Source organism: Lycorma delicatula, chromosome 7 (genome assembly GCF_047948215.1).
Source record: "Lycorma delicatula isolate Av1 chromosome 7, ASM4794821v1, whole genome shotgun sequence".
Taxonomy (NCBI): domain Eukaryota; kingdom Metazoa; phylum Arthropoda; class Insecta; order Hemiptera; family Fulgoridae; genus Lycorma; species Lycorma delicatula.
Window position 1 is genome coordinate 125,464,382 of NC_134461.1, and position 25,339 is coordinate 125,489,720.

Below are 25,339 nucleotides of genomic sequence, written 5' to 3' on the forward strand. Positions count from 1 at the left end.
AGTGACAGAACTGGAAAAGTACAATGGAAATAAAAGGAAAGATAGCAATGGCAAAGGAAGCCTTCAGTAATAAGAGAAAATTGCTATGCAGTAAAAGTCTAGACTTGTACAAGTGAAAGAGACAAAACGAAAAGGAGAGCAAACTGGAACTTTTGAGATGTGGATGTGGAGAAAGTAAAATGGATGTATAAAGCATGGAGAGAACAAGTGTGTAAGTACTTATTCAGGAACTACAAAAAGAAAACTGAACTGGTAAGGACATGTGGTTAGAGGAAATCAAGTGGAATCAGAAGAGAAAGAGAAAGTAGAAGGATGATTAATAGATGAGGTGAATATTGTAGATTAAAAGGGGGGGAAAGAAAAGGCTTGGGGCAGAAATGGATGGCGAAGTAGTGGCTTAAGAGACTACCACTATACAGATGGTGCTGGACCTACATAAAAGAAATTAAATGAATATTATTGTATGAGAGCAAGTCATGAACAATTGGGGGAGAGGGAAAGAGGAGGCACTTTTGGTTTTTTAAATATGGTGTTACAGAAGGATGAAGATAAATTTGATGGAAAAAGTGTCAGAGTTAATGAAGAGAGAAGCTTTCTGAAACAATTAAAAAGAAGAAGAGCTCAGCACCAGGTTTATCTGATTAAGAGGGTGATAGAAGGACAAATTGTAGGAGAAGGCCTTGTTTGGAGTTTAAACTGATAATGGACATTACGAAATGCGATTCTTACTGGGAACTAAAGAGTAAGGCTGATAAGTGGAAGAGTAGAGAGCTGCTGCCAACCAACCTAAAGGCTGTTAACCAAAGAACAATAAAAACTGAGCACCTATTATATTTGTCCCATGTTTAAAAGAGAGGCAGAAAATGCAGAGTCCTTTTATTAGTTTCTGATCAGTATTATTTAAAAACTTCTTGACACATTAATATTGCAATATTTATGTAAAAGAAAATATTTTATTTTTAATATCTCAGTGGGAAGATCTATTTAAAAGATCTAGGTCAGTATTATAAAAATAAAACAAATGTAGTAAAGCTCTTTCTTATGCCCTAAGAACTGTGATAAAAAATATTTCTCTTATTTGATTTGAAAAGAATGGATAGTAATGATTAATTTTTAGTAATGATAGTTGTGACAAAAGTTTTATAATAATGTATATTATTGTTTATAATATATAGACAAAGCATCCTGACCTCTATAAGGGAAGACACCCTCCGCCACCCCTCTGTTCCGAGCCCTTGTAGGCTTTACTGAAGGTTATCTTCAAAAACTCAGCTTTTGACATATTCCAGTGGGCCAGTATGTCACTGATGCAAATACCATGAGTGATCTCAGAGTGATCCCAAGTACACTACTATTTAATGAACTTAAAACAAAACACAGAGTCATAACTAAGACTGAAAGGTCCTAACTAATTAAAGGAATTGAACTACCTACCTGTAGAAGGTAAAACTGAGTTCAACACACAAAACAAAACATAAAAATATACACGGAATAATAACACAGTAACATTGAAACAAAACAAAGGACAAAAACAACAAAAACATAATTTATAAAACAAAACAACAAAAACAAAATACAATAGAAATCCAAGCAGAGCTCTAGATCCCCTCAGGAATCTTTTCCTTTGCTAAGTACACTACAAAACTCTCCACTATTGCCCATTCAGCCTGGCTCCTCCAGTTGACACAGAGATCCAATGCAGACCCGATAAGATCAAGCTGACAGATGGTCTGCGTACGCATTAACTCATACTTCGAGCACTCGTATAAGAACATGGTAGGTGTCGTTCAATTGTTCACACTGAGACATCCCAGAATCTACCAGACCGAATTTCTGAAGTCTGTCCCTAAAAGCACAATGGGCATTGCATTATATATTTATTAGGGTGTACCCAAGATGCGTCCATGAATGAGGAGAGAGATCATACATATAATGCCCACCATCTGTCTCATCCCATCTGTCTCATCCCATCTGGCCTACCCCAAGGTATTGGCATGTTATTCAATTTCTTTATTCAACATTATCCAAAGTCAACTCACCAGACTTCTAAGCAACATTCTGCTGCTGCTTCTCAGATGAAATCAAGTCTATCAGTTTCACACCTGCATCACAAAGAGTGCCTCCTGTGAAATAGTTAAGGTAACCACCCGTTATCATTAACAGTATTAAGCGTTGAAGCCTTAATAATATGTCCCGATAACTTTTATATTTTATGCTATCTGCTCAAACAGTCGCCATGTATAGCATAATAGCCTCATACATGCCTTTATACACGATGCTCATGGTCTTAAATTAAGACCCCGATCAGGATTGACCACACAAACACTGAAAGAGGGAATTGAATGTGTTTCTTAAATTGCAGTTTCTCATCAAGAAACACCCCAAGGTACTTCTGTACTTCTGAACCTGAACATACTACGCTGGCCTGCCATCAAAACACAGACACGCCAACTCACTGCCAAAGAGCCTTTGAGGAACATCATCGCAGTCTTTTTCGGGCTAAACATCATCTTGTGTTGATGACCTCACAGCTCAAGTATCCTGCAAACCCAAGTGGCTCGGAGTTCAACCTCCATCCGCAAGCTTTCTTCCACCAGCAGGAGCCGATCGTCAGCATAAGCCACAATGCAACACTCGCTGGGCAACCTCAGCTGCAGGAGAGAATCATACCTCACCTTCATCTCAGCCTCTGTCATCTCCAAGGACACTGCATCCCAGTGAAACTGAGCAACCTTTCGCCGCATTCGCAGATTGTATGCATTCTCTTCGGTTTACTATCATCAGGCAGTAAATCTTCTAGTAATTTGTATAAAATCTCAGAAGTATTCGAAATTACACGAAATCTAGTCAAGAGAGCAGACACAAGAATGTCCTTTCGTCTTTTGTACCCCAAGACCCTATATACTACGCCCCAGGGATCTCTCTCTGTTTTCCCCTGCTCATGAACAAAGGAAAGCCAGGAGTCCCTGTTTACAGTCCATACTATGAAAGTAATGACACCTCAGGGTCCTGTATTCAGCAACAAGGACTGCTCATAATTCCAGATCACAGTCACGTTGAGAAGCTCATCGCAAATGATAAACCAGCCTCTTCATGCCATGGACAGCTCTCTATCCACCATGATGCAATCCTCTCTCGACCGGAACTTCAGGGAACTGAACATTCTAACTGACAGAATTGACAAACCAACTGCCAGATCTTCCAAATCCAAGACATCCAGACTCCAATCCAAAACTCTGAGCCTGGTCAAAAGTAATAAACAAATTTCTTCCAGTCCACTCGCCTGTGCAGAAAACAACCCTGCTGAGCTGAACGTTACATCGGTAGCACTCACTAAAGCCACCAGCAATCTCATTGACAATTAATTGATGATCACTCGAGCAATCATTGCAAACATACAAACATTGGTAGGGATAAACCTTCCAACAGTAACATCGATGTTCGTTCCACCAAACCATTGGCACTCAGCTACCATACATACCTATGTAGGTGAGCAACTCATCAGGTATGTTATATATCTGTAGATAATGTTGGACTAAAAAGCCCTTTATTAATTCACTGCCAACATCGGTGAAACTGCAATGCCACAAAAAAGACTTAGCATTCACATCTGCACCTATAAATATTGGACCAGTTCCAGAGAATCATAGGACATATAGACAAAGCAGTGAAGAGCATAGATTCAAAGGACTGAACATGAAACAGTATTTAAAATATCATCTATGATTCTACCTCTGTTATAATTTCACTAAGCCAGTGAGACAAATGTGACAATGTGAAGAATGTGTTTTGATGTACTCTTTTTATTATATAGTATGGAAGAAATCTGTTAGGAATTAATTAGCTCATTTGTTTTTTTACAAACTATTTAAATGTATTTTTATTTCTTCCACTTAAGTTTTCATTATTAATTTTCCCCTACAATTAAAATGATTTGAAGCCAATATGTATTTATTTTTGAAGATTTGTTTTTAATTTTTTAATTCTACTTATTACTTTAGAAAATCTTAGTTGAAGTCTTAAAACTGGTGAAATTTTAAAACATATTAATTTCCAGCCACCGCCAAAAACCAGTGGCTGGAAATTAATTTGGTAAGTTTAACTTACCTATTTGCTGTGTAATATATATATTATATATAATATAATGTATGTGTGCATGTGTATTGCATGTAATGAATACGTGTATGCATAATATTTGCATGTATTATACATGCATGCATGCGTGTACGTGTGCATGTATATGTATATGTGTGCATGTATATGTGTATTGTATGTGTGTAACATCCTAATACATATGAGTGAAGTCTGTAATTAGTTTATACCTTCATTGCATCCACACATCTCTCACTAATTATATAGTTGATATCTATAATTAAATTTCTTGCATGTTCTAAACGTAGCGCATGTCTTTCAATTACTTCTGAAGCATCTACATAAAAAATTATTGTATCTTTTATAGAGTTTTCAATTTCATCCGAAATAATCTTCCACTGGTTCTGAAAATGTTTCCTATAATTATAACTTAATACTACAAAAGCAAATATTTGTTGATTTTTCACAAAGTTTAGTTTAAAAAAGAAAAATAAAGTTTTAGATCACTTCATTGTAATCACTCATACACTAGGTGTGCAACATCTTTTGATGAAAATTAATAAAAAAAATTTACTATAAACATGTGTTTATAGAAATGCTTAAAAATGTTGAGGGTGTTGTTCTTTGACCTTTAGGAACACCTACACCAGAACTATTGGAAAGAATTTCAAGAAATATCCCATGTTGCAACATATGTGTAACATTAGGAAAAAGAGAGGTGTATTACAAATATTTAGGTCTACTGATTGAACTTCAAGAATCATCATTATCTTCCAAATCACACCATCTGTTTACAAACAGTTATTTCATTTATTTATAATATTAAAGAAAATGTATCGATTAGAAAATGCTACAAACTATAAATTCTGAGACAGTTTAGTGATTATTTCAAGCAGAATTCCAGAAGAAACCATTTGTGTATAACAGTATCATGAAGTGGTTTCAAAAGTTTGGATAAGGGCTGCCTATCAATTGGTTGGTTAAGATAGCCAGAACCAAATTAAGAGATTATGGATAGTTTTAGAAAACGTATACACATAGCCCTGAAAAGTCCATTCATTACAAATGTAAGCTTATAACCCAGCATTTCACAATCAACAAACTAGTTGAAAACACTTCATGCTTTAGCTCTTGCAGGCTCATAGTAGTGACAATAAAGAAGGTGTTTTTCACTTATACACCAAAACTGAAGTTAATAGTTTTATGAATTAACTCATCTTTAGTAATGACAACTTTTCATGTTTGTAGTACCCAGAATAGCTGTAATGTACAAATAATATAGAGGACAAAAAATCTCACTGTTACTGAGCATCTCACTGTTACTGAGCATCCCACTGATCACAAGACACACCATTTGTAACATGTTTTGTGCTATTTCTTAAATAAATGGCAATATAAAACCATTTTTCTTCCAGGACCTACAATCACAAGGAATAAATATGTTGTAAAAGTGGAGTAACACAATTAAGAACCTATTTCATAATTTGTTTATAATAATTATTTCAAATGTTTCATAGAATTATGAATAACTATATGTGTATATAAATACATACTCATATATGATGTCTTAGTTAACAACATACATGCTCTGTGGAAGATCCATTATTTCTTTCTACAGTTTCCACAGAGTTCCTTATTCCAGCTCTTTTTGGCACCTTTTACCGATCTCTTTCATTTTGATCAATCATTCTCCTCTCATTATATATCTCAACCAGTTAATTTTGCTTCGCTAGTGTGAATTATTCAAATATGCTTCTATTATCATTCAAACCACTCACTGCTTTTTATTTGTCTGTCTGTCCATTTTATCTTAAAATATCAACATTTCAAATGTTTCAGCCCTTATTTTTCCTCTTTTTCGAGCCAATATTTTCTAATCTACTAAGGTAAAAAGGAATAAATTCCAGATAAAATCTTCAAGACAAGTTATACTTTACTAAATAATAACTGCTTTGTTCTGTAAAACTTTCCTTAACCACTCAATTTTTGTTTGTTTTGTTAACAAGTACTTGCTGTTTTTTGTTAATTTTTCCTTCCTTTATGTAGCCATTCAGTCCATTGATTTATTGTTCACTAAACAAAAACTTACATAAAGCTCAAAAAGTTCATGCAATGTTATTTATTTAAATTTGTATGGATTATTCATTTGTATTATTATCACATGTTTTCCGGTTTATAAAAAAAATTAATTATCTAACAATTATTTCCTCCTTTTTTGTAACAAATAAAGAATAAAGTCATGTGATTAATGCTAAAAAGTTTTGAAATGATAAAAGATTCACTTCTAAAACTCTGATAATTCAACATTTTTCCAAACAATTGTTCAGAGCTAATATAATGACTTCTTCAATGGTATTTTATTAGTAGTTCCTTTGTTTGGAACTGCTGAAGTAGTGTATGTCATAAAATCATACAAACAAATTTTTTTTTCTTAATTGTGTTATATTTTATATATTTCACAATAATTAAGTGTGTTTGATCTTGCTTTTTAGGTCCTACATGTAAAATTTGAATGTTCTGATTAGTACCTTTGTGTCCATCCTATTTCCGATACTGTATCCATTCCTTGTATCACTGCAGTTCAGTTTGCTGTTTTTTGGTGTTTTTCTGCTTGTAAATAATATTCTGAATCAGCTATGAGATCTAATTCTGTAATATTTTCAGAATTAGTATTATTTAGCTGTATATATAAGTTAGTGTTTATTATCCTGATCCCCATAGGGGAATACACCTCACCTGCCTTGTGATGATCCCAGTCACCACACCACCCTAGCACTGATGGGGTTTAGTGGAGGTTGACTTTTAGACCCCACAAAGTTGATAGATAACACAAGACAATCATCAGTTTCACCATCTGCCATAACTTATGACCCTCTACATCAAATTAACAGATTTGTGGAAGCCCAATCCCTGCGCCTTTTGCTAACACCAAAGGTTTCACACAAACCTCTTCCTATCTACATCTCACCTCAATTATCTATTACTACTTTTTACTAACTAATGTATATATTTATTAGATAAAAATAATATTAATAAATATAATAATTAAGAGTAATTATATATTTGCAATTATTGATGATTATTAATAGTTTATTAATTAATTATAATTGATTTATCTGGAAAAAATACTATAAAATTAATGTAATTGAAGATTTTTACCTGTATCATTCTCTCCGCTTTGATAAATTCATTTAAAATTCTATCAAATTCAGTATATCCTAATTTTTTATAAAGTTTATCTTTATTAGACAAATTCATTTCAGGAAATTTTACATCAAGTGTATTCAGATCTTTTGTATACCCACGTATTAATTCATTAATTGCTGATACATATTTATTTACACTTTGCTTAATACACTCATCTAAACAAACAGAAAAAACCATGGCTCTACATAACCAAAAGTTATTTTTTTCACCTTAATAAAAAAAGTAAAATAGAAATATTATTATAAATCGTCTCATTAAATGAATAATCAATGTTATTCTCATCAAAAATCAATGTTAACTTTTTACATTTCCGTATATTTTCTTTTTGGTGTTTCTTAATGGTAAGCTGCATTCTAGGCTGCTGTTTAGTCATAGATATATTTTGGTCCCTTGTTATTCTCTTTGTTACGTCTTCAAATATTTGAAATTATTTATGTAGCAAGATACTTAACCATAATTTCCTTTATCAATCACCTCTCTTAAAAAATCTTCTGCAGAAGTTAAAACCATCTTTCTTTAAACATTTATAACAGTTTCCAACTAATACTATTTATTTAAATTTATTTTTTCATTATAAGAATTAGGTGGCCAGTGAGAATCACCTTTTCAGATGAAAAGGTGATTCTCAATAGATGTCTACATATTTCAATTTTAAAATTGACTGTTTACCTTTCCCGCTGGACTGAAAATTATGATAATTATGCTTAAGACATTCAACTCCCAAAAGTGGCTTAGTATTCGTGTCCAAAAATCTGATACATTGTTGACTTCCCCTTTCAAAAATCAGTTTGCTAGTTTTCTCAGATTTTCTTCAACATACAAATTGCTTCTTTTTAGAATTATTAATGACAATATCATATATAACAAAGCTACAGTTCGCAAAAGGCTTTCTTATTTTTTGAATTAACTTATATTTAGCTTTTTTTCATTCTTTAGGCATGCATTCACTTTTCCATGCGCTGACAAACATTATGCATTATTGTATTATTTACTTCCCTTTATATTTACCCTAGTATTTCATCTTTTCCTGAAAGTTTTCCATTTTTTATTTTCACTGCTTTTATTGAGGATTTCTCCACTAACGGCTGAATAGTATCAATTATTTATCTTATACCCAATATTTTTTTCTGTATACAAAAATACTTACCATTTGTGATAAAATCTCACGTTTGCATCATTTCTGTTATTTTTTCTTTTACTTTAGAACTTGGTTCTTTTAAGAATTTTTGTTTTGTTGTCAGAGTATATATTACCTCTTATGTTGATTCTTCTATTACAATATGTAATCCAAAATTACAATAAATGGAATTTTTGTTTTGGATCTCTTTGCGAACCTCTGTAAACTTTTTTCTATTTTTTATTTTCTTTCTTTCAGCATTTTCCCCCAACTTTAACTACAATTCCTTTTTTTGTTTTTCATTAACACCTTCCTTTTCTTCATTTTTCGTATCCATGAATTATCTAACACATTAAATCAGTTTTCAATCTTTATCTGGAATTGCTACATCCTTCTTTCAACTTTAATTTTCAAGAATTTTTTAATTTTTAATTTTCAAGAAAATTAGTTCTTTAATTACTTCTTCCATTACTGTAACAGTCATTCTTTGTCATAGTTCGACTAAAATTAAATAATGATCTAACCCCATTTCTGCTTCTGTTACCAGTTACTTCTTTACCATTTTTCAAATTATATCCATTTTATGAAAGTCAATTTTTAGCAGTTCCAAAAAACTGTAACATTCATTCTTTCTATCTTCCTCACTTTCTTTAGTCAGAATAACTTATGTGATAACTTATAACAAATGTTTTTAAATTTCCCCTTTAATCGAATGTGGCACATTACTTCATTTAGTGCTTCAAAATTGGCATGATTGATGGAATACGAAAAAGGTGTCCTCAATTCTTTTAACCACTACATGCAGCAGTTTAGTTTTCCCTGTTTGTACCCCTTCTTTAGGCCATTATACTTCCTGTATCCATGTTATAATAAGTATTATATATAACAATATCTATGTTAAAGTTCTCAATTCATTACCCAGGACTTATGATGTGGGACATACAATCTTCTCACAATCCTGCTTCCAGAACTGATCTATATCCATTTATATTAAAACCTATTTTAAGTTTTTCAAACATGGCACTGTTTGGTAAAATAATTCACATAATAAAATTAAATACATAACAATTTATTGTCATTTTGTAATGTTACACTTTAACTTATAAAATGATGATCAACCGTTATGTATTTAATTTTATTGCGTGAATTTTATATTCTTTATATATTTTAATTGTAAATTATAAATTCTTCCTGAAGATGATAGAATAGCCAAAAGCGCTTAATGCAACCCTTTGTGAACATCTTCACTTCAGGAAACAAGTCCTCAGAACTGCAGGCAGCTACCTCTACCTCGTTGAACTAAATTATTAACTACCAGCTCTACAGATCCTTAAGAACATTTAAGTAGCTAAGAACAGGTTCATAGTTTGCTTATTGTAGAATCAAAAAAAATCAATTCTATAACAGCATACACTAATCATAAACAAAATAAAATTAACAAACAATCTGCACATAACACAGGAAAACTAAGAAAAAGATAAACAATATAAAATATTAAAAAAACATTACAATTATTAAATAATCGAATACAGATATACAGCTTTAAGAAACAACAAGATATTTGATAGCATCCTCTTATTGTTTCCTAGAATATATCTGTTAGTTCCTAATTTAAATCTCAAATGCAATGCTGCATAATACACAGGTTCTGAGCTGCTTAAATTTAAATTACATATATTAACACAGCCTAATTTGTTTGTAATGTACGCACATCACAGAATAGTTTCTGATTTGATAGGGTCTTCTATAAAATGGAGTTTGTGAGATAACATAACTTCATAACTGCTGTAAAGCAACAGCTATTGGTTTCTATGACCAGTTTGTAAAACAAGGGGTAATTGATTATTCCAGTAGAACAAATAATATTATGGTAATAAAACAACAGCTAACTAAGTTGGCTTTAACAGAATTAAATCATACTAAATAAGAGAAGTTAAACAGTAAAATTAAGTAAAGTAAAAATTTAAAAAATCAATTAAAATTTACCCATGTTAATAAGAACTGTTTTAACATTTGGTGGATACATGTCTAGATTTGTATTTGTAGCACCTGTATCGCTATATCTAGCTACTGGAAACATGAATGCTAAATGCTGAACACTTTCTAATAGAGAACGATGAATTTTTTTCGGTTCTATATGTGCTTCTTTGTACACTTCATCCATTATATTGAATAATTTCTTTGGGGATGTCAAACTGAAACAATAATCATTTCAGATAAAAATAAAAAATGAAAACAACACACCTCACTTCATTATGGCACATTAAGACAACAGTGGACAGGATCAAAGTGAAATCAAACACTATACAATTATAAAGTAATTGATAAATTCTTGTATGAAGAACAACTTTTTCTTTTTGGCCTTCACAAATCTTTTACATGTATGATTTTTAAAAAGATTGCTTGTATCACTACATTTATATTTAGGCAAAGTTGTAAAACTCACTCTTTGACTTAGCCGTGCTCTTCAACTCTATCTTCTCTTCAACTACTTGCCTTTTCAGCCTTCTGTTAGCATTAAATTATTTGTTTACACATATGATTAGATCATTTATTTATTTTACTTACATCTTCAACCTCATCATTTTCAGCTGAAGTAGCAGACATATAAACTTGCACTATTGTAGCAAGATAGATCTTTGAATCTATCCTAACCAAAATAATTATATCTGAGAACAGTAAATCACTAAATCAAGGTTCACATGAGAAATAATGTTCCAAAACTGCTGTAAATAGGATTACACTTAGGACACTGCCTTGTGATGCACAATTCTCTACTTTGAATGATTTAGAAAATGCTGTACCAGTAAGAATATAAATAATTTTGATTAGATTGTATAAGAGTCTTGCAATGAAACCCATTGCACATTGCCATTTACATCCATCCTACTTCAAGTGTTTGGTACACCACTTCACCCACTCATGTCTCTGCTCCAAATGAAGAAGAAAGCAATAAGGAATAACTACCACCACCACCTAACGAAAACATTCTCCACAAATGCTTTTATTGTGATTAGATGACACTGCACTATTCTAGGGTTTTTCTAATGATTCCATACCAGTCTGTAATTCATCATTCTCAAAATCAGTATTTTCTGTATTATGCTTGTAAGAATTATATAGGGCAGTCCAAGGCACAACTGTTTTTTCTGAAATTTTTACAATCATCATGCTGAAATTTTTCTAGTACATAAGTTCACAACTAATTTCTCTACTATTGATTTCATTACTACTGCAGATCAGACAATGCATGATCTGTTTGGTATCATCTCTAATGTTCTGTAATGTAAAGCATTATATAAAAAAACTCAAGAGGAAGACAATAAAATTAGAGACAGAACTGAAGAATAAACAAATTATATGAAGCTGTTTATATATATATAAAGAAATTATATTAGTTTACATTAAATAAATCCACTAACGCTATATAAATAAAAATGAAATTTTTTTAATGGTATGAAACTCTGACAATAAATGCAAACAAAAGTTGAACAGAAAAATCATACAAAATATAATTCCTAAAAAAGAAATAAGAGTAATGAGCAATTATGTAAGTGGTCATACTAATATAAAGTACAAGTGCACTCAATGTACTAACATACCAGCCAGATATTAAAATAAAATAGTTAAGAATACAAAGAACTAAATATAATACTAACCTCTTTGAAGGTATGATTTTCTTAGGGCAATTTATGAATAGATTTAACTTCAAATGTAATTTATTTCTGGTAGCAGCAATTATTTCTTCACCTATTAACTTAAAATGAAGTTTCAGATATACATATGTTCGATAATTACTCATTGCAATTTTATGAATTTCCTGTAATCATTACAAAAAAATGAAAATGTTTGACGTTCTACTGACTGGGGGTCCAAAAGTGATTAGACCACTTAAAATTTGAGTATATTTTTACAATTAATTTCAAATTTATTTTCTTTCACTAAAATTAAATTATGGTAAAATTAATTATGGAAAAATTTATGACTGTACAACTCGTGAAATAATCAAATTTTATCTACAAAATCAATGATCCATTGTGCTACTGCAGAGAACTTGCACTCTTTCCAGTCAGGTAAAAACAACCTTTTTCTTTTTTCTGTTTAGCCTTTGGTAATTACCTTTCAGGTAATACTTCAGAGGATGAATGAGGATGATATGTATGAGTGTAAATGAAGTGTAGTCTTGTACAGTTCAACCATTCCTGAGATGTGTGGTTAATTGAAACTCAACCACCAAAGAGCACCGATATCCACGATCTAGTATTCAAATCCATGTAAAAATAACTGACTTTACTCGAACTTGAATGCTTGAACTCTCTACTTCCAAATCAGCTGATTTGGGAAGACGCGTTAACCACTAGACCAACCCGATGAGTAGGTAAAAACAACCTAACAAGTAATACTTAACTTATTCTAGCTATTTGAAATGTAAGGGTCTGTGAGTGGATTTACCATGTGCTGGGAGGTCATGTTCCATGAGGTCACTGGGTAACATTTATTCAACATGCACAATGAAGCATTGAAGAGCTTTCAACATCAACCCAAAGGCATGATTCGCATCAGAAACCTGCTGTATAAAGACACTATCAAGCGACTTCTTGCACAGAATAGCAGATATACAGGTATACCCATAAAAGGTACAATTAATGCAGTAACAAAAATCAGCAGATTAAAGGGCATGATTAATGAATGTTGTCCATATCCAAGAATTAGCAAAGCAAGAAACTGATTTCACTCTCAACTTCATTATGGGTGGACGAGCCCACTTTCATCAGAAAGAGATTTGTTAAAAAACAGAATATCCAAATTTGGAGGATAAAAAACTTAAGAAAGGCCCACCATTGTGAATTATGCCCTGAAAAGTAAAGCTTTGGTGTGGTGAAAATGCAGAAATAATTCTTGGGCTATACTTCTTGAAGATGAGGCAGGTAAACATAGTAACTATCATGCTGGACAATTTTGTGCTTATCACAATTAAGGACACACTAGAGGTGTGGTGGCAGCAAAATTGTGCTTCTGCCCCTATTGCTCACTCCACAATGGAACTCTTACAGCAAGTTTTTTATTATGGATAATTTCATGAAACTCTGAAATCAATTGGCTATCATACTCACCTGACTCAACGCTTTCACACTTCTTTCTGTGGGGCTATTTAAAAATTAGAGAATACTATTAACAATTGTCGGCTTTTTCAACAATCATAGTGTAACACCTGTTTTGATATTGAAGGAATAAGCTAAGAAACATTACCAAAGGTGATGGCACACACTTTAGAAAGGTTGCATTTATTTTGGATATTTAAGAGGATGACATCTTCAAAACTAAATAATTTTTTTCCATTATTTTAATATTAATGGATATTTATATATTAATGGTTATTTTATAATCATAAAAGTTGTAAGTGTTCTGGTGACTTTTGAACTACTTTGTATAAATAACAAGATAAGCACAAAACAGGAATAGTAATGAAAGATTACTTTTAAATCTTGTTAAAATAAGGTAACAACAGTGTATAATTAATTTTTACTTAGTTCTAAACATAATTTAATATGAGGGGCGGCTGAAATACAATGCGCACTGTAACAAAGGGAAAACAAAATGTCACATAAAGCGACAGCTTCCATAAAATGATCGCTAAACAACTTTAAATTCTTAAATTCTTTTGTACGAAAGGTTAACAATCGATTTACGAAGTAAAGGATAAAAGAAGAAGTCACTAGCCGATTAGTTTTAAGTAAAAACTGAAATAACCCAAGAGACTCAATAAAAAATGACGATGGGTGGGTTTGTTTGTTTGTCGTATCTGCTCATATTTTTATTTTAGCTGCTATTGCTACAGAGCAGACCAATGGTGGTGGGCCAGGCGGCTGCACACGACTCCCTCCACGAATTTCTTCCACTAGAAGCATTCAGTTTTCAATTAATTTACAAATTTCTACATATTTCTGATTAATTTAATTTCAAACTGTAGATTTTTATTTATATTTTTTATTTGTATTTTTAATTACTTATTATTTATTAATTTTATTAAAAAAAGAAAGGGAGGTTATTATATTTGACAGTAAAAAAAGGATTCTTTATTTAGCGTGAAAGACTCGTAGCACACAGCTCCATCCACGATTCAATGTAGTCCACAGTCCAAAAATATATCTTTCTTTATCTTAGCATCACCACTTATATTATTAATTTATTGAAAAATGAAATCCAGTCCCATCACAACTGCTTTAATGTAACTTAACATGTAGAGCCATTAAACCTAGTTTAAAGTGTAGAGACAGGAGGTAAATATTCTTCCCTCCTACAGTCAGTGTTTCTCTTTTTGAATTTTTTTTTTTTAACATAATTCCTATCCATCATGCTGTCCCATTCAAACAAAATTTAATATATCCAAATTATAAACCAAGTAACAGTGCTACCATTTTTTGGTTTCCACAAATGTTTTTCAAATTGAATCATATCAAGCACAAGCATGAGCTAAAGGGATTGATGGGATATTATTTCCAACATGAAGAAGGACTGCTTTCTAATTAATCTTGAGGAGTCTAAAGACACCATTCATCAGGATGGAGCATACGTTCCGAAGCTTGTCCTTGTTCTGGAAAAAGAAATATTTAAATTCACCCTGCTTATCATGGAACACACTTATTTTAGTGATGCGTTGTAAAACATATTTATTGAGATAACACATATCTTACCTTAATTTTTCATTAAAGTACTTTTGTAGGATTCCATATTCTCAGACTGTAAGACTATAATTTCATTATTGCATAATAAAAATTTGAAAATTAAAATAATAAGAATTGCATATAATTTATACAAGTGAAGCTTATCGAACACTGTCTTCATGGTTTATCAAATTTATCTTCTGTTTGTCTTTATATTTGAAATATTTTACTAATATATTTAATTTTATGTCATCTTTATTAATTTCTAATATTTCTAAATTTTTGTTAATATCAGAAATAAAATGTATATTGTTTATTAAATGGTCTGCTATATTAAATAAACCTAATTTATTATTTTTTTTTAAAATTATTAAATCTATTAAAAACTGCTAAACAGGTTGTATTAATTGTTTCAATACAGTTGTTATAATTTATACTGATATCCCTCTCCAAACAGTTTAATAGATTATCAAATTTTAATGTTTTTTTTTTGTGTTTACTACAAGCATAGTTAACAGGACTCGTGCTCTAATTATTTTACAGCTTTAAAGTTCTAATTTTTGAGCAGGAAGTTCTGCATTTTAAATATTTAATATAAATGATATTACTCATTATACTCATATGCTGATGATTTAAAACTGTTCAGATCTGTAACTACATGTCAGGGTGCCAGAAGACTTAAAACCAATTTAGATAGATATCTTTATGGAGTGGTTCTTAACATTAATAAATATTTTATTTTAACTTTCTACAGAAATGATTCAATTATTCTTAGTTATAGAATGAATTTAGTATCCATGTTATGGAAGCAGTTATACCCTGCATGTCAATAGAGATCAAAGATTGCTTTCTTTTCTTCAGTTAGGTCAAAGTTGAAGTACAGTTTTACGTATTGCTTACATTCTAGCTATTGAATGGGCGCAGGAAAATGTTTTGCAAAACTTATACTTTATTTTGAATTAATTAACCACTACAAAAAGCTTCAATCATGTTTGAAAAGAAGAAAATTATTTCATTATGAAAAGAAAAAACAAAAAAAAAATTAACAAACCATAATGTTGTTCTCAAGCTCCATCTGCAGTCTTTGAACTGGCAGCAGACCTATTTTCCCAGATTTAAGATAATTATTAACAATAATTGTCTTCACACTTTGTAGCTGCTTCTGTAGTTCTGCTTTTCCATCTTTCTCGAACTCCTCAATTAAAATTTCACGTTCTTGTTTTAAATTATCCAGTTTCATAAAAGCCCGACTAAATGTAGCTCTAGATTCAATCTGACAAAGTAAAAATAATTCTGCTTTTAATTAAAACGAAATATTGTCCTTAAACACAAAAGTAAAATTAAATTAATAAAATTTCCCAGTTCTTTAAATATAAAATATTTGTTTTTATCATGTATATATCATGATTTTATTTATTTACTATACATAAATACTTAAAAGTTAAGAAGCAAACAAAAGGTTTTTTTTTTAATTGGAAATTTTTTTTAATCTCCAGTTTATCTAAAGTAAAATGAGAATAACATATTGTTAATAACTAATAATCTTACTGTGGATGGTTTGAAACTTCATATAACACTAGTATAGAAATTAAAAACAAAAAACCCTATAAAAAATCTGCAACTAAATAATACACCAGACAAGGTAATTTAAGTCATGAACAGAGAGATAATTTAATTCATAGCTATGACACAGATTTCATTTTATGTAACCATAAACTCAAAAGATCTTAATAAAGTTATCAAACAGAAACCAAAAAAACAAACTTATAAATTATGTTATAAAGTACATTCTTTTTACTTTCTTGGCCTCAGCTCTATTGCTTTTGCACCAGCATAGCTGTAAAGGGAAAGTTTAGCAATCTGACCTAAATTTTGGGCATCAAGGTATTCTGCAAATGTTGAAATTTCATAAAAGCCCTTATTGCAAGTAGCACATAAAAAGATTTATAGGAATTTCCAGTAAATGTACATAATATGTACATCATAATGTTAATATCTCTGGACTGGCTCAACATAAATCCTTCGAAAATAGCCAAGAAAATTTCTATATATGGTTCCATAATGAAAAATTTTGATAAAATTAAAAAAAGGGGAAGGAGTAATAATTGATTTTTTGTGCAATTTATTTGAAATTGTGCAATTTATTTAAAATTTCTTTCTATTAGATTGAAGATGTGGATATTTAAAATTATTGTAAATAGTTTATGTTTCATATCTTGAATATCCATTGCAAAAAAAAAACAAATATATATATATATATATCGCAAAGTGAAAAACAGACGGTTCCTACTGCAGTTTTAAAAAATTTATGGGAGAGCACTTTAATACATTATCCCAGGAAAAGTTAGAGTTTCTGAAGTATTTTTGAAATTGGGTATAATGAAAATACAAACCTTTTGCTTTGAGAAAATGTTTATTTTACTTTTAGAATAATAAACAACTTTTCATATTGATATTAATCAAAAATTATAATCAGATAGATTGTGAAAATGTTTGTTACAGAAGATTATTACATAAAATTTGTTTGTAATAATCCACATTACATCAATTTTATCAGCGACTATCATTTTATCAGAATGACATCCATTTCACTGATTTTAATGACTTGAACTTTGCCAATGGCATTTTTTTATTTTCTTCAACAACTCTAGTTCTACACTGTTAACAAGTTAGTGAATTTGAGTTCGGATAGTTGAAGAGTTTATCTTGAGATGTTTTTCAGCTGTTATGTTCCTGGTCGTTGATTTTCTTAAATAAATCAACATTCATCCAGCCTTCTGCTCTTTGACTTACTTTAAAGCCATTCAATAAGAGATCGTTACTCAAAATTTTCAGCTGACAAACCTGAATGTACCTTTGTAGTTCAAATTTTTCAATAAATTGTAAAAATCTGTAGGCTCCAATTCAATTACTGTGCAAGGAGATTTTCAATTCGCACTGCAAATCATTCCAGGCAAAGATACTGGCAACCGAACTTCGGATAACTTTAAGGCTTTCTCAATGTTAGAGAATATTATAGTCTTCCAGAATACAGGGATGTCCTGGTGTCAAAAACTTCACAATTATAGTTTTCATATGACTGTTACATGACAAAAATATCACCAAGCCATAAGAAATAATTGGAGTTTCTGTTTTAAGGAACACAGCTGTCGCTCCATAAAATATAATCCACAACTTCAGAGTGTGCTGAGCATATGGTCAACGATATTTTGACAACTACAGTTGCAATGTCATTTCCTGAAAGCCCACCTAATCTTCATGCCAGTTGGCACAGAAACCATTTATCTCTAGAACAATGTGCAGTTATATTATACACATTTGTCTCCTTCTTTTAAAAAAAACAGATGATAGATGAGCACGAAAAAGGGCATCTCAATTCCCCCCTGAGGGGAGAAGATCCCGCGTCGTAGCATGTCAGGTCGCTATTTTTTTTCTTTTTGCTCTACAATAATAAGATTCAAGTTTAACAAAGGATTCAAAGTGTTGTCTTACAAAATTCTTTGTTTTACCAGATATTCTGTATCTTGTCTTCATACCCCTTTTATCACTTTTAGGAATTATAATAAATGGTTTTTACAAAGTTTCTAAAAAAATATCTCACAAACTTTAATTTTTTCTTCAGATTAAAAATAGGAAAATTAAATTTTTTGGGGAGGTTTTCTTTAGATTTTACTCTATTATATAAGATGTCATATTTTTTAGAATATAATTTTTTTTTCAGAGATCATGTAAAAACTCACCATTAGACACTCCTTATCATCTTTCCTGATCTTGTCAAAACAAATGAATTTACACCCACAATTTCCATGTTTTAATTTTTTCCTAGTATAATTTTGCCTAAAAAAAAGTACTTAGTACTTCTATACGCTTTGTCAACTTTCTTTTATAATATTTTTCTTCAATTTTTGGGTAGTTTTTGTCTTTTTCTAGGTTTTCTCTTCTCCTTCATGGCTGTTGTTCAGGATGCATTGTTATTTTCAGATTCAGATTCATTGTACGGAACCAAACTAACAACTTTGATGTGGTTGCTTGATTATGATCGATGCTATTAGTTGAAGAATTGAGACTTACCACATCAGAAAATAGTGAAGTAGTAGTAACATCTTCAACTTGAACAGAACTTGAACTTTCTTCTTCAAACAATTGCCTGTTTAATGCTACCTTTCCCACATTTAACTTCCATTTTTTGGGAGACAGAACACATTCTTCACCACTACTATTATAATCTGAAAAACTAGATTCAAAAAGATCACTAACCACGATTGAGTTAATTTTTTACTCACATAATACAATTTACTCGTGCCACATCCCGTTCTACTCAAATATGAACTCAATACTGTTCTGCTAACAACAACGTGAATCAACTACTGACTATGCACATAGACCATCTGATTCTCACTTATTGTCAACCTTTGCAGATAAAATTAAATATCCTTTACAATATTTCCTAAAGAGTTGTATAATAAATCAAAATAGTTAAAAATACATGTAAATCTTTACAACAAGCCAGTTAAATAATAAAATAAAATTATGCAGATAGAACCCTCTTGTTCTCACTTCGCGATATCTCTCCCAACTTTGGCCTGACTTTCAACATCAGACACAGAGCATCACAGTACTCATTCTGAGTACTTTGTTTCTTATTTACTGAAGTAAATAGTTAATCCAATAAACGTTTAAGCACCAATAAGCAAGTTGGAACCTGTATTTAAAAATTGAAAATCCCATTGAATCTGATATTATTGATATAGGAAAGGTATGGGAACTTTTTAAAAACACAGGATCACAGAAAACAGAATATTTTAAGAATAAATGACTATTATTTTTAGCATAGATTACATATTCATAAATGTAAGTTAACATTTTTAATTTTCTAAATATTGGTCTAATGATTCATATTTATGGGACCAAATATTGATATACAGCCCATTTTTATACTTTGAAAACTCTTGGGTCTCCCTCAGATCTAAAAGAAGTCATAATACTTCAGACAGAAACATATGCAAGAGTAATAAATGTTTAATAACGATGCAAATAAAATCGATTTGATTATTCCAAAAGGATTTTGTCTTTTTTAAAAAAGTTGCTTTATTGACAACCGAAATACTATCGTTATCATTAATAGTAATTATATTCAAATGATCAGAAATGGTATACGAGGTCTGTTTAAAAAATACGTAGACTAACATCATAAAACAAGATTTACTTTATTTAGAAGTTACTTGTCTTGAGCCTCTTCAAAGTACTCTCCTTCCCAATGCACACACACTTCCAACGATGTTTCCGCTTTTGGAAACAGTCCTGGAACGCTTCTTTTGTGATGTTCTTCAGTTCCTTCATCGCATTTGCCTCAATCTCGGCAATTGCCTCAAATCTTCTTCCTTTCAAAGGTCTTTTGAGTTTGGGGAACAAGAAGAAGTCACAAGGAGCGAGGTCAGGTGAGTAGGGTGGGTGGGGAAGAACAGTGATGAGTGTTTGGCCAAAAACGAGTTCTGAGGGCTGAATGGGCTGGAGCATTGTTGTGATGAAAAAACCAGTGGTGCATCTTCAATTTTTTGGTCAAAATTTCAAAACATAATCCAACTGATATCCCACACTCTTCAGTAAACTCTCTGATGGTCAGACGTTGATTTGCCCAAACCAGGGTGTTGATTTTGTCTAAGTGTGAGTCATCAGTTGACGTGGAAGGACATCCAGGACGCTCATCATCTTCAAACAACTGACAACCATCTTTAAAACATCCATGCCACTTAAAAAATGTCGCACGCTTCATAGCAACATCGCCATAAGCCGTCTTGAGCATATCAAAAGTTTCACTCGCAGATTTTACAAGTTTAACACAAAATTTCACAGCAACTCTTTGCTCGTTCAAGTCTCTCATTCTAAAATCCGCCAAACGAAAAAGACACTACAAATAACCGCATAGCTAAGCAACCAATAATGATGATATTTGCAATCAAAAAACTGCGTTGTAATCAGCTTATCTGTATAAACATGGCAATACCAAGTGGATTTAACTGGAACCAACTGGACCAAAGTAATTCAAACAGTCTACGTATTTCTTGAACAGTCCTTGTATTTATCTGAAAAGTACAACGTAATGGTTTTATCCATAATTAAAGAAAAAAATTTTTTTAATGTCAAATTTTCAAGTCCTATAAATACATTTGTGTCTCCTTCTGCAAAGAAGGTAAAAATGAATGGTTAAGATAATAACTATGCTGTATGGCAAAAGTGTTCCTGTTTTACTGCAACTATTAAAAACATGCTAATGTAACTTAAATCTAAATTAATCCTAATGTAATATTTAATTATTGTGCTATAATAAAAGGCTCACAGTCTTGTTACAATCCCTTATACATAATATTTTGTAGAATAGTAGTAATATTATGATCTCCAAAATCATAAAAAAGTTGAAAGATCAATATAATTTATAACTTTAAACTACAGACAGAAAACGCTAAATTTTAGAACTGGTTCCATACATGTACTTACAACAAACTGTGGATGAATTGATGCTTCCAATTCAACAATAGCATCATAATTAACTTTCAGCTCACTCTGAGCAATTTTAATGAGCAGTGCCAATGACTTATTATTTTCTTCTATGATTGACTTGAAACTTTGTTCAGCCTCTTTTGATTGATTTAGATACTCTTCTTTTTTTTTTTCCTCCAATTTTTCAATAAAATGACTTCTTGTAAAATTTGGCACTGAAAAATTTCTACCAGATAATATAAGTGATATTGACTACTATCATTAATGTTCATTAACCACAAAAAATTGTTAATTTAAATAATTAAACCAGCTTCATTTAAATTCATCGATCTACAATTGGTTTATTGAATAAGATTTTGGCTACCAGCACAGTGTCTTTAATTCACACTCTTCAATTTTCAGAATGATACTAACCAAGATGTTCCTTATGTTATGAAACCATAAGGTCGAAAGGATGCACTTTATGATCTTTCCAGGGATTTAGTAATAACATTTAAAAATGTGACAACACATACCCCTTTCAAAAATCAAAATATGAATAAAACATCCACTTAAAAGAGAGTCATTAGGACTAACTGAGTAAATAATAATGAAATTTTAGTAGCCGTTTACACTGCATACCCAACTGTAGTATAACACTAAAGACAACTGTATTATTCAAGTAGCACAATTACAACTACAACCATGAAGTAACAAATGAGATTAACCTAAGATAATCTAGGTTTAACTCCGTATATTCCTGAACCCCCTAGATCATTGATACAGTGTTGCAGGAAAAAAACCCACGTAGAACATTCTGCAACTGAAATTCACCATTGGATTACGTGGTAGCAGCAATCATACCTCTTCCAATATAAACTTCAAATGATTAATGTCATAAGGCTATTCATTTTACATCAAATCTCATGTCTAACACTTCCAGAAAAAGTAAGAGGAGAATATGGAACTACTCAATGGTGACCATCAGGTTTTGTCTGCAGACCTTTACAAAATACTCAATTTTAAAAATAATGTCACATTAAGAATAAAATTAATATTTGAGTAAGTTAATAACTGTTGCAATCTATTAACGTAAAATTAAACTTTTGTGAACATATTCATATCAATATTTATGATTTGTAATATAAATATTATTTTTATATAAGTATTTAAAAAAACTCTCTGCAAACAAGTCTGCGTAAATATCTTAATTTGTACTATTTGCTATTAGTTAATGTTTAACTTATAAAATAAATTTGTATGGTAGGTTAATTGTAATCTACAATTACATATTCTTCTTTCAATTCCTCCCACCAAACAAAAATAAAAGTTAATAAAATCATATTTCATATCTCTGATCTTGTAACAATATTTATTGCTTCTACAAGTCGTACTAGTTTACAGCCAATACTCAGATGAAATCATCAAGTATTTTTCTAAAACAGATATTAGTTACTGATATAAAGTTTAACATGAAATACTTTTAACCATAACAAGACAGACAAAAATATTATACATTATCATATTTTCACTAAGACAAGACAATACAATAGTAATAATATTTAAATAATACAAAGAGAAAAAAAATAGTCACACAAATATTATAAATAGTTGAATTTATTTAAGAAATTTTGCAGCCTAAATAAATAAGAGTACCAAATTTTATCAGTAGTAATAATTGTGGATTTTCATCCGTCAAAATCCACACCAATAGCAATAGCAAGCAATACCAATGATTAATAACAAAAATGAAAAATAAAATTTATTAGTACAAAGATCATTATTAAAGATCTGTAGTGTAATAAGGCCATTGGTCTGGCCTCCCTACAAATACTGTCAAATGTAGCTATGTTTCAGCTTCTTCTATAACGTCCAAATATTTATTTAAAAAAATATGAAGTTTTAACAGTTTTACAAAGGGTAGGGTACATAAAAAAAATATATAAAATAAAATAAATTTATTTTCTTAGATTCTGTATCTGATGTAGACCATCCATTTATTTATGTATTTATGTTCATTTTTGTTTATGAAGGTGGAATTGATACTATAACTGCAGAGCTATTTGTTATTTCAATTATACACAACAGTTCTTAAGATGGCTCAATTACAACATACAAAATTATTTTAATTTAAGAGTAAACATAACATGAGCAAAATAAAGTAAAATATTATGTGAATTGTAATAAATAAAATGTATATAACACACAAATTGCAGAAATATAAACATTAGTTAAGTTAATGTACAAAAGCAGTCATAAAATAGATAAATTATTCTTAAAAAATAAAGGTAATAATGAAGACATTATAGATAACCTGTTGCTGCTCTGGTATTTTAATCAAAAGGATTAAAATACAGTACTGCTGTAGCTACCAAATTTCATTGATGAACATGTTATTGATCAGAGTAAAACGAGTAATTTGCATTAACATCTCTACTATAGAAGATATACTAGGGCAGTTAAAATAATTTGGAACATAAATTTACAGCTGTCAAGATTACAGGTCTTTTTCTAACCCCTTTTATATAGGTACCTATTAGCAAAATTTATTTTATGAAATTTTTAGAATGTCTATCAGCTTTTCTTCAAAATAATTTTTTAATTTACCTGTAGTGCAGTTGCATCTTACAATCTTGATTGTTAGGTATAAATTAAAGCCGAAGTTATGAAAAGTCTAATCTACTAGTGAGAAAAATCTTTTTATATTTACTTACGGATTATTCAAATAAAATGTTAGAGTGATAAATTAACGTAATAATAGTAAGTTACTCACTAAAATCAGGATCCAAAGCTTTAACCATCCAGATATCTTCATCTTTAGATGTAATACTCTTACTTTCTTGCAAAATGTTGCTGCTAATTTGTGTCTCATATTCAAGATCAGATGATGAAGTAAAATCATACTGTAATAATAATAATTTTATAAAAATTGTTCATTAAAAAAACTAGAAAAAATTAACACAAAACAAAATTTGTTCAACTGAATTAACTAAACAAAACTAATACTTAAATATAGTTACACCATGATTAACCAATTAAATGAAGAAAAATTGTCAAAGAAACTCCACAGTCAAGTTACTTTATAACAAGTGAAGTAGTAGAGTTACATACTGGAAATAATATTTGACAAAACTGCTGCATGATATTGTTTTGTAGACAGATCTTGAACATGGTGTTAACATTGTCCATATCACAGTTAACAGTTCCCCTCAAATATCTACTAATTTAATTAATGAGCATTATTTATTTAATGAATTAATTGAATAAGGGTTAGGTAAAAGAAAGTGTTACTGCATTAAGAATTTGTTATCTAAATATTAAAACAAGTTTAAAAATGAGATAAGAAGGTAAAAATGGACAAGGCCAAGAGATGAAAATATGTTGGATTGCATAGGTATGGGTCCTCCATAGATTTCAGGCACAGACAATTCTACTTTGGTGCAGTAGCCTGTCTTCAGACAATTCACTAAAAATCACTGCTGTAAGTGGGGTTTTCACTAAAACCACACAAACTTTCAGCAAATCCTGACCAAAAGGGCCACCACTAATCAAGCATTCAAAATTTAATCACTTAACATAATGAAAATATTATAAGGACATTGGAGCCTAAAACACTCTCCCATTGTCTCAGAAAATCTGGTCAATTTCTGGTTATTGTTATCATATTTTTCCTGAATTCAGCCTGGTGCATGGTACAGAGTTCAGATATCCTAAAATAATCAAGGATAACCATAACTTAGTTGTCAAAATGTAAGACTAAATGAGTTAAAACATAAGAAAA

At 30.7% G+C, this 25,339-nt stretch overlaps 2 protein-coding genes across 2 annotated transcripts in view; both read right to left on the reverse strand.

Moving 5' to 3' along the window:
- The window catches only part of LOC142328372 (uncharacterized), a 77,638-nt gene extending 53,279 nt beyond the window's left edge, over positions 1 to 24,359 (reverse strand). Inside the window, exons 1-7 of the mRNA XM_075372079.1 lie at positions 24,332 to 24,359; positions 21,577 to 21,794; positions 16,133 to 16,354; positions 12,076 to 12,236; positions 10,403 to 10,611; positions 7,252 to 7,454; positions 4,323 to 4,496 (exon numbers count right to left, since the gene is read on the reverse strand). Of these exons, the coding sequence (XP_075228194.1) occupies positions 4,323 to 4,496; positions 7,252 to 7,454; positions 10,403 to 10,611; positions 12,076 to 12,236; positions 16,133 to 16,354; positions 21,577 to 21,794; positions 24,332 to 24,359 (1,215 nt within the window). The remainder of the gene's footprint in view (positions 1 to 4,322; positions 4,497 to 7,251; positions 7,455 to 10,402; positions 10,612 to 12,075; positions 12,237 to 16,132; positions 16,355 to 21,576; positions 21,795 to 24,331) is intronic.
- A 3-nt stretch (positions 24,360 to 24,362) lies between these two features.
- Positions 24,363 to 25,339, reverse strand: part of DNaseII (deoxyribonuclease II) — a 51,348-nt gene continuing 50,371 nt past the window's right edge. Inside the window, exon 8 of the mRNA XM_075370672.1 lies at positions 24,363 to 24,461. Within this exon, the coding sequence (XP_075226787.1) occupies positions 24,457 to 24,461 (5 nt within the window). The 3' untranslated portion in view covers positions 24,363 to 24,456. The remainder of the gene's footprint in view (positions 24,462 to 25,339) is intronic.